The sequence below is a fragment of the Pholcus phalangioides genome, unplaced genomic scaffold (genome assembly GCF_987345545.1).
Source record: "Pholcus phalangioides strain wild (caught in Gottingen) unplaced genomic scaffold, Ppha-v1.0 ptg000011l_1, whole genome shotgun sequence".
Lineage (NCBI taxonomy): Eukaryota > Metazoa > Arthropoda > Arachnida > Araneae > Pholcidae > Pholcus > Pholcus phalangioides.
The window spans coordinates 23,606,546-23,617,858 of record NW_028301604.1 but is presented as its reverse complement, the minus strand read 5'-3'; the positions used below and the strand labels follow the sequence as shown (position 1 = coordinate 23,617,858).

Below are 11,313 nucleotides of genomic sequence, written 5' to 3'. Positions count from 1 at the left end.
CTCGCTATTCCAATCCCGCTTTAGACTGGTTTTTTGCGGTTCTTGCCTCTGACGAGAGCTCTTGGGGCTAGGATTTTTATGCACTAAAAATGGAACATCGTTGCTGATTGATAAAAAATCCTAAAACTCAGGTTTTTCAACCAATAAGCAATGACACGAAATTTTTGGAGTATAAAAAATACTAGCCCTTCAAGGACACTGGCATGTGGCTGTAAATAGATTAATCATCTGAATATGATGGTATCCATGATGGTAACTCGTGGCAAAAATGGCTAAAATTGGTAAATGGGGGAATTTTTCAGCGTTTGTGGGAAATTTTGAGTTTTTATCAATTAAAAAGAATTACAGATAAGTTTACGTAGAAATAATGCTAAAACCTGGGATTCCTTTATAACGAAATTTCGTTATAACGAAGTGATTTCTTCGGTCTCTTGGAGTTCATTATAATGGGATTCGACTGTATTTATTTATTTTAATTTTGTGCTATGCTTTTCTAAAGCTCAATACCGTACTTGGCTAGGTAATTTTACCTATAGATGGCAGCACATTAATTCTGAATTTGTAGGGAAAAACTTACTCAAAAGGGAAATTTTGGTTGGATGACATTAGTTAGTAAAACGAAGAATTTTTGTTCTTATAATAAGTAAGGGTTCAAAATAATTTAGACTGCATCAATACTTCTCATTATCATATTATTTTGCTAAAACGAATGTTACTTCAGACAGGAATGGAAATTTTTTTATAGGGCATATTTACAGAATTTAAGAGCATAAATGAATTCTTTATAGAGCATATTTTAGAAGATTTTAGAGCATAAAACTCCTAGCCAATAATCAATATTACCGATCGAATCCATCATCATAGAATGGAATTTTAATGAAATATCCGGTAAATTTATGTAATTCATTGACGATTTATACATTTGCTAATAAAAGCTGGGGATTATACATAATCACCGATAAATGTGATAAATTCACAAAATTTATCAAACTTACCAAAAAAATGGTTGGTGATTATGTATAATGCTGTAATTTAGTCTCAAGAAACTGGGGAAAAGTATTGTTATGCAGGGGATTTATCGTTGCAGATCGAAGAAATTAAAACTGTGGGAAGTGTGTCGGGATCGGAGTGAAGCATTGTTATGTAGGTGATTATAAATATATAAAGTATCGTTATAAAAGTGTTTTTCACTGTATGTCGAATCGTTGAATGCATCATGTACAACATTTTATAATAGATTCGTTTTTCTCAAGAGATTTGGTCTGTTATTAACCATAAACCTTATGGTACTTGATAATTTTCTGTGAGTTCGAATTTTTTTACGCCACTCAATCTTACGGATCCTTTCATTATCATTTCAAAATCTGTTAAACGATAAAATCGACTGCAGTTTTATTCTAAATAATATTGGTTTTCGCGTACGTACCTCAACTCAGGACGAGAACAAACGAAGAAACAGCATTGGTCAGTATTGTGCTATCAATAGGTTTAGTGTATTCTCTCTCTATATATAATTCTGCATTTTCACGCATTGATTTATTTTCATACACTTGTCGTTCATCTTTTGTAGTTGTTTTTTTAAATATGTGTTTATTTCAAGTATTTCAATTTCTCATTCATTTTTATTTCTATTTATCTGTTTTGTACTTTGTATTTTTATTTTTCTCCAACTATAATTGGATGTATTTCTGTGGTTAGAATGTAAACAAATAAAAAAATGAAATAAATAAATTATTAGGTATTACTGTGAAAAATACTTTGCTCAATTTTTTCCCTCTTCTACCTGAGACAAGATTTTCTTATGTTGGACTAGCTGTTACCCTCGGCTTTGCTGGCGTGTATTTGGTAATCTGAAACTTGCTAGTTGATGAATTCCCCATATAGCATTTGAACCTCTCATGACCCCTTTGGGGGGGGGGGGTGGATTTCTAGAAATCCCGTCTGGGTGAGTTTCTATATTATGAAATATAATACTGACCAAATTTCATATTAATAGCTTCAGTGATTTCGGCTCAGTGATGATTGCCTCATAAAATTTAACCCCCCTCCCATGACTCCCCTGCTTACCAAGTCCTTAACCGACTGACGGTTTGAGGGTGTTGAGAAAATCTACTTGAAAAAGGTTCAGGTAATTGTCACAGAACTGCTTCGAAAAAAATCCAACAATTTTTCCTTCCCCCCGTACAAACAGCGGGACATCGGATTTAGTGTTGTGTGGTTTAAAATTTTTGTTCCGCCCACTGTTGAATGCTTCTTTGTAGGAGAGGAAAAGAAAAGGTGTGTTCTCTCGTAAAAGGATTCAAACTAAGTACAATACTTGGCTTTTTGTGGGCTCGTCTTTTTTCCCATTCCTCTGCGAACATACTTTTTACTTTTCAAGTAAAGATCTGTTACCAAATTATTTCACTCAAAAATTTCAATAAACTTACCGTATTCCCACGCATTGGCCGGCATGCCGCAAAACACGAGGGGCACCAGCTTTTTGTATGTTGTGGTCTTGACCACTTTCGGCATGCCGGAAAAAGTGAGGTTATAATAGGATCACAGCATGCATTCAGCTGAATCAGTGGATTTTCCGAATAAAGTTGATATATATGTATATATTTTTCTAAATCACACTTCCTCATTTTCAAAAAAATCAGTTTTCTTTAGATATTAATTTGTCTTGTTCTTCCTCAGGAATAAATTGAATCTATGCATTATCTTGTGTTCATAAAACTTTTAAAAGAAAGTATTTTATTTACATAGTTCCTGAATTTTATAACTCTATGCCATCTGATATGAATTCAACTGTCAGCCTTCATTCATACACAGGGCCGCAACTATGGGGAGCAGACTGGTCTCGTACCCCGGGCGCTGAACCCGAGGGGGTGCAAATTTCATTCTGAAACATCTCCTTTACCATTACAAGGGGGCGTAAAAATGCGCGCTTGCCCCGTGTGACCAAGCATCTAGTTGCGGCCCTGTTCATACACATGTATAGAAGACTAATCAAATTTTACCTTCTTTCAATTACAGTACCGACATTGAACAATATTTCTGATTCTCTATGAAATGTTTCATTTCATTCTTCCTCCCATTCAGTTATTCATTCTAATATTAAATATTCAACTGTTTGTTCCAGTAAGAGCCATCATTGTTGGCTCCGACGATATGTATAATCTATTTTCCTGATAAGAAATTAATAAAAAATAAAGATATTCAAGAATTTTCCAGAATCCGTGAATCGAATTTTATCGGCATTCCGGAAAATACGGATATTTTCAGCATACTGGCCTGCCTCACTGTTTCCCAGCATGCCAGCTAATGTGGGGAAGTACGGTAACTATTTTAGTAAGAAATTAGTTTTTCCTCACTAATTGAATTCAATTGCTGTGGCCCGTTTTACACCCAGGAGCTGAACTGTTTTTGATCGTTAAATTTCTTCCTAAAAACATTATTTCGCAAATAAATGTTATGTTAGGTTGTTTGACCTCAAGACCTGTAAGACCTTTCTATTATGTGGACAATGGTGCTATTGGAAGAGCCGTAGCCAGAAATTTCTTGTGGGTTGGGGGAAGGGAACTGACAGTGCAGTACTTAGTCAAGATTTCACAATATGTAAATAAAATTCTGGCATTTAGGGGGATGACTGGCAGTGGGGGTGGAGCCAGAGGGTGCAGTGAGTGCTCGAGTACCTACAGTATTCTGTACCACTGATCTGAGCACCCCCAAAATTCATTCAGGGATCAATAGTTTCCATGTAAAGCTCATGTCAAGCACCCACGGTTTCGTAACTCTTCCGACGTATCTAATGGCTGGGCCACCAGATCACTATCTTAGATGGAAAAAAAAGAAGTCAGTCAACCATTTGGATGTTTCGTTTGTAAAATCAGCACACATTTTATAACAAGTGTGATAAATGACCAAAAGATACAATAAAAAAATTTTATTTTATTTTTAAATTTAAATGTACTTTTTTTTTCGTTCAATGTTGAGGCATTGTGCTTGATGAGCACGTACAAGCTTATTCATGTCCTGTCACATAAGTGTGAGGAATTTATAGATGAGCTGAACATTTTTTTTCTTTTTTCTGTATGGAATGCTTAATCAAGCCGTGACTCAGCTTTTACAGCACAATACTTTTTTACTGGATTTTCACCCGTGGCCGTGTATATTCTAGAGCTACTGTGTCGTCGCGTGGACATCACTCTGGGATCTCATCACGAGCATCCAGGTTTGTACCTCACTGGCGGCAGAGTGGTGGTCTACCGAAGTTCGTTTTCTGTGGTTTTTCAACTTAATGAATGGTTACAGCAGCGGTTCTCATCCGTTTCGGACTCGCGGAGCCCTTTTCAGTATATAATTTCTGTGGCGGAGCCCTGTTTCACTCGAAGAGCACTTTTTGCATATAATTTTTATGGTAGAATCTTGTAGGCCTCTTATTTTTTATTTATCTATCAAAGTTACTGATTTGTTTTATTTTCTTTTGTCACCGCGGAGCCCCTGGGAAGTGTACACGGAGCACCGGTTGAGAATCGCTGGGTTACAGGTTTATCCTGCTTGAAAGTTAGAATTTACTCATGACCGGTCAACAATGTGATAACATGCTTATATTTATTTCCACTTCCAACTGTTTTTTTTTTAAATCCTTACTATAACCGATAAAATTAAAAAAAAAAGCCACACACGAGTGCCCTTGCCTTATTTATTTTCTAGAGCATTGCTCAGCGAAGCGATGAACAATGATATAAAAATGTATATATTTGTATAAGGACTGGTACTAGCTGAAAATTATCAACTGAGCAATGAAATGTTGCAGAGATTGAATACATGCGTGGATTTAGGTATTGCAAATGAGCCGCATTCTCGATTTCACTGAACATTATCAAGGCATAGTTTGCAAAGCTAATAGAATTTCATACATGTTATGTACGCCTTACCACAAATGTGATGCGCATACGTTCCCATATGCTTTCTCTGTGTACGTTCGCCCAACTCTGGTTCACAAGTATGGGATGATTCAGGCATAGTCCGGGGGGTATAATGTCTTCATGGGGCCTACATGATAAAATTCTGGCACACAATAATTTTCGAAAGTATGTAAATATGTAAGCTGTTACTTCCATCGAAATACTGAACCCCCCTTCCCGAATATCACTTTGCACGCGGGAGGGGGTGGGTTGGCGTGATCTTTGCATCACTGCCCAGCGTATAACCTTCACAAGAGGGAAGCTCGCTGGACTCTAGAGACAGGAGTCTTGACAGACACTATGACCATGGCCCCCACATCCTGAAGCAGGGCCCCTAGGCTGGGATCTTTTACGGGCCCCCCGACCAGACTTTCACGGGGTCCCTTTATGATGAATTTATAGTGTGAAAAAACAAAAAAATAGATTAAAATCACACCGGACTCCAGGGCTGGAGCCTTGTCAGCCCACCCCTTGGGGGGGGGGCATGACTATGACAGTCTTTGTTTATAAAATTTTCGCTTTCACTATATAATTTTTCAAAAAGAAAATAGTTTGTATACTTAGAAATGGTTTAGTCTGCTGGGTGAGGTTAGGGGCCCAGGCAAAGGCGGGGGCCAAGAAAGCAAGAAGTGAGAAGAAAACATGGTCCAAAGAGGGTTAGGGTAAAGGAGTTAAGAAACACTGGTATCAATTATGCTTTGCGTAAATAAACATGATACTGTATTTTTTTGGTTTTCTGATGTAGGGCTTTCCAATCACATCGGATAATTGAGGTTCTGCCGTATCGTACTTGAGTAGTGATAAAGAGGTAAAGATAAACAAATGAAAAATAAAATTAAAAAATTTCGCCTATACTGTAAAAAATTAAAATCACTGGAAAGCCAGGATGTCACAATTCGGGGGGGGGGGAATCCAGTTTATCTGTATTTTGCATTCAGTGTTTCGCCGTCAATGAGTTTAGTACGATGAATTTTTTTTCATGCCAAAATAAAAGTCAGTACATATCCTACAATCAAGCGATAAGAATTTCTATAATAAGATAAAGACGTGCCTTTTAGGTGGGGCATTTCTTGCTGAAGAGCAGCCTTTTTTATACTTTCTGAAAATTCCTCTTCGTTTACAAAAGGATTAAGGCTTCTTTGAACTGACTATTCGAGAGCTGCTTGTCAAACGTCTATCTGCTAAGTTAATTGAAAACTGCCCCCTCCCGCCGAAAAGGCAGAAGCCATTTTGTCGTTTTCAACGCCCAGCGCTGTTGCGAGTACAATGGTCATTTTGTGGAGAAAGGAGAGGGGCGTATGCTAAGCCAGCTTAGTGATTCTTTATGGGGGGAAAGCAAGGCAGTATATTTACGGCCAGGACCATTTGGAAGTCGAAAAGTTCACACGTGAAAATACGGCCTAGACCGTTTGGAAGGCATCAACTTCACACGTACATATACGTGCAGGACCGTCAGTCGGTTAAATGATTAAATGAAACTACTGATAGAATTTCATATTATAGCTAATGGTTTTGGCACGGCGATGATGAATTGATGAATCAGCCAGTCAGTCAATCAGTCAGGACATGCTATTTTATACTGTATATTTTGTTGTATCCATTGTTGAAAGTTGAAAGACAATGAAAAAAATCATAATAATATCTATTTTATTTTGTAATTACAGAAATAAGCACATTCCTCTACTTATTACCAATTATGTCTAAATTTGAATAGAGTATTTGTTCTTCTCATAATCATGTTCCTCTTCTTGAGCGACTTTTATCAGGATAATGCCTCACGGTGACGATTCTGGAATTGGATTCTCTTTTCTTGTACAGCCAATATTCGATAGCCAGAGTGAGGCAAGCTAAAACAACTCCTATGAAAATCACTATGAATACCCCACCTATAGAAACATTTAACAAGGCAAAAAGAAGATAATTGTGTTAAGAATAATCTAATTTTTACTCATATTTTGTGTGTGTGACAATTGGTTTGTTTTCGATAATAGTACAAAGAAGTTTATGTGTACTTTATCGATACGTACATTGTTTACGGGATTCGTGTTCAGAAACTTTTTTAAAAGTTTGATTATTTCTCAACCAACCAATGAGCTCATTAAGTAAAATTTAAATGTTATAAAGTAAAACTAAATTAAAACATAATTTATAATGTTTTTGATTTTTCGCAAAACAACTGGTACTATGTGCGAGCCGCTGTGGTGGTAGTGGTCATAGTCACGGAGTAATATATGCGAGGACTCATATCCTGGGTTCGAACCCCCCCCTCGCCACACTGGTGGTCGGCTAAAGGTGGTTTTCTGTGGTTCCGAACTTCGAAGCGCAAATGCGAGCTGATCTTCCCTTTAAAAAGTATCGCCCTAGAGAGCACAACAGGCCAGCAATGGTAAAATTATTCAATCATTACACTTCACTCACAATTTGAAAAACCGATGACAGCACTATAACAAACATTACACAGAAACAAACTTCACATTAGGTTCACAACACATACATGCACATTTTCCAGCATGGCCCAGGTCTTCTTTGACCACCTGCTAAAATATCTTCACTGAGACGGAACGGCGGTTGATGATCTAGTTAGAAGGAAGACTATGTGTATGAAGAGTTCATAAACTCTGTACATCACCGTTGCGAGATTTTCATTCACCACGGTTTATCCGATTCCCTTACTGAGCGATTTGACTCACCCTAATACATTTGGGAAAAAGTAAAATTCTTCAACCACCCAATACTAAAGCATATACATTCGTTCTTTAGCATAACCGTAGAAATTATGAGATGACATTGAAAAAAACTCATTTTCCTCAGTTAATAGTTTTACCTCTTTTTATTCAAGCGAAGTCGGTTGTCTAGTTTATATAACAAAAAAAGATAAACGAAGGGTGGTGGATGCTCGAAAAAAGATGTTGATCGATATAAATAAAATTTTTCCCTTTCCCCTCATTCCTATGTGTAAACAACGATTCTAGTTTAAGTGACTTTTTGCTGGGAACCTAAACTATACATTGTTCAAATTTGTTGTCGAAATTCGGGCAGTAAAGCCATCAAGTTGGAGCTTTGTAACCCAGCAGAAAGTAGATAAAAACCAGAATCTTTGAATTTATTCATCAGTAGAATGTTCGTTTATATGTTGGGTATTCTTTTCTTGTCGACGACGACGACAACAATCCTCGACCATCGAAAAAATTCTCTTTCTGTACTATTCCGAAACGAATTATAAATCGTTCCGGAATCACATTCGTAAGCCTAAACCTACGTTAGCAGAAACGTGATTTCTCACAGGTTGCTACGGAAAAGCATTTAACTCGTTTCAGGAAGAATTTAAAGATAAGTTTTTCAAAACACCAACGAACGCTGTTAAAATGACAGAAACTGGCCGAACGATGAAATGGACAGTTTCAAAATTGGATAAATGAGAATTCCCAACGTGATGAGATGCTGAAGATCTTTCCATTTTACACTATTTACCATCGAGCACAAATATAAGCTCGATGCTATTTACACAACCAACCTCTAGTTTACTAAAAGTAGTGAGTGACACACCCAGATTTTGGGAGGCGTTTCAGTAGGTGTCTCCATCTATTTGTGATTTGGACAGCTCATTTCTCTCTCAGCTTATTTTTTTTATCTGATACATGCGGATGAAAAAGATAAGCTCCTAGAATGTCCAGATTGTTTAGTTTGATGCTAAGAGTCTTGCACTGAAAGAACGCTTGCTCTGAGAACATAGGCTCCCTTTTTAGTAAGTTTTTCCCTACAAATTCAGAATTAATGTGCTGCCATCTATAGGTAAAATTACCTAGCCAAGTACGGTATTGAGCTTTAGAAAAGCATAGCACAAAATTAAAATAAATAAATACAGTCGAATCCCATTATAATGAACTCCAAGAGACCGAAGAAATCACTTCGTTATAACGAAATTTCGTTATAAAGGAATCCCAGGTTTTAGCATTATTTCTACGTAAACTTATCTGTAATTCTTTTTAATTGATAAAAACTCAAAATTTCCCACAAACGCTGAAAAATTCCCCCATTTACCAATTTTCCCGCAGATGAATCTTTCGTTTTATATGAAATGCTTTAAAAACTTTCAAAAAGAAAGGTGGAAATACATCTGGAAAAAAAATCTCGAGGCGGACAAGAGTCAATCGGTTCGACTGACAACAATTCTGTTGATGATTGCCGCTAAAATTCATCTCACGAACGGCTATTTTATGTTCATTGGCAATGTTAGTGATCACGCCGTCCCCACGATGAAGGAGATGTAGATCATAAGACTTCATTGATCTGGCACTCTACGTAACTGAGTCACGGTCTGTTTTATGTTAGCACGTGCATTCATATCAACGAACATGTTCGTAAGCCGAATCCGTATTCGTTAATCCAGGCAGAAAATTCATAAAATAATATTCGCCAAAAAATTCGTAAGCCGAGGTATCGCTGTATTTTAGAAACAGACGTTTAAAGCAAAAATATATTGGTGTCGAAGACATGACAAAGTGGAAAATACACATTCACAATGCGCATTCAATAATACTTTTTCTTCTTAAATAACCATTTTTTTCCATGATCTTTTTTTCGATTTAGTCTCGATAATCTATTCTAAAGTTGGGGGTTAATGGGACATTGAATATGGCATACATTTATTGTACAGCATCGATCAATTTACTTGGACAGAACATACCTATATTTGCAATACTTATGCCATCACTCTGTTGTTCAGTGTCTTCGCAAGTTGCTTTAGCTGGGTTCTTATTCCACCACTTTTCTTTCAAACCTTCGAGTTTCCTTTGGTTTAGAAGCTTCAGTATTCTGAACAAATAAGATGTGTTTATATCTATAGATATTCTCCATATCCCGATGAAAAATATATACTGTATGCATTTACAGACAAACACTAGGGTAATAGAAATTGTGCAGTATTTAGTTTCACACAATTCTATTTCAAAAACGATCAAAATAGTCTTCAAAATAATCAAACCGTTTATGTGAAACAAAAGATTACTTACGAACTCGATAACTGGTCTTTGAGAGGCGATCCTTGTTGAACAGCGAGTGCTAGAGGTTTCCTACTGAATTCACTGCCAACAGGTATGAGTTCACAATTTGTCATAACAGCGTATTTTACTTGAGTAGCATCAGCTGTTAACGACAAAAAAAAAGAAAAAAAGAAAAAGGAAAGGTTCATTGTTGTAGTGAACTAGCAAAGATACTCGATATACTATTATTGTTGCTGGACAGTTTTCTGACCGTGTCAGACATTTATCTAACTCTGACTAACTTTTAAAGTAGCCTATTGTTCATATTGTGTCCTCCGTGGTATATATGTTTCGGTAAATGTGATGAATTCGGTAATTATTCATAATAACCGGTTATTATGCAAAATCACCGAGCATTTTGGTATGTTTGATAAATTTCTCTAAATTTATCACTTTTACCGGCGATTATGCATAGTATCCAAGCGTTTGATAAATTTCCCTAAATTTATCACTTTTACTGGTGATTATGCATAATACCCAAGCGTCGTATTGTTTGTAAAAATGATAAATCGTACTACGTGATATACTATATATGATAATTCACACATGCATTGTATCATTATATCGGGGCAAGATCGTAGAATTTGTTATCATCATATTATAGTCCGACTACATTCATCACATATACTAGACTAGTTTGGAATTTTTTCTTATTTATCGAATTCACCAATTACACTAGGGTATTATGCATAATCACAGATAAAGGCTATAAATTTCAAGTATTTCTTAAATTTACCAACAGCACTTGGTCGGTATTATACATAATCACCGGTAAAAGTAATGTTTTTTTTAGTATTTATCAAATTTACTAACGACACTTGGGTATTATTCATATTCGCCGGTAAAAAAAAAAAAGATAAATTCATCAAACTTACCAAGACGATTGGTAAGCATGCATAATCATTTGATCATTTTTGTCGTACCACGGTCATTTTCTGCACACGAGGGCTAATTAGACCGGGACCTACAATTTATTGTCTGTTCCGAACAGCAGGTTTGTTTTTTTATACTCATCGAGAGGTTGGTGCGCTAACACCTCGATGGGGGGACTCCCTGCGGTAGCAATTTTTTCTGCGGTCACGTCGCCGTTTCGGTTGTACCCTTGTGTCAGGAAAGTTTTTCTGACGACGACGAACCGGGTATCGAACTCACGACACCTTTAAACATTCTTTGGTACTTTAGGCGAGTATCTTATCGACCTGGGCTACCGCGCTCAGCATTCATAATAACCAATTCATCACATTTATCGTAACATATATACAGAATTTGACGGAGTTCAATCTCAAATAATAGATTTGCATTACGAACACACGTACGAA

General features: G+C 36.6%; 1 protein-coding gene across 1 annotated transcript in view; it reads right to left on the bottom strand.

Annotated features, from left to right (window-relative positions):
- Positions 1 to 6,636: 6,636 nt before the first annotated feature.
- Positions 6,637 to 11,313, bottom strand: part of Ir25a (ionotropic receptor 25a) — a 30,027-nt gene continuing 25,350 nt past the window's right edge. Inside the window, exons 16-18 of the mRNA XM_089238615.1 lie at positions 9,965 to 10,097; positions 9,640 to 9,767; positions 6,637 to 6,838 (exon numbers count right to left, since the gene is read on the bottom strand). Coding sequence (XP_089094741.1) covers positions 6,687 to 6,838; positions 9,640 to 9,767; positions 9,965 to 10,097 — 413 coding nt within the window. The 3' untranslated portion in view covers positions 6,637 to 6,686. The remainder of the gene's footprint in view (positions 6,839 to 9,639; positions 9,768 to 9,964; positions 10,098 to 11,313) is intronic.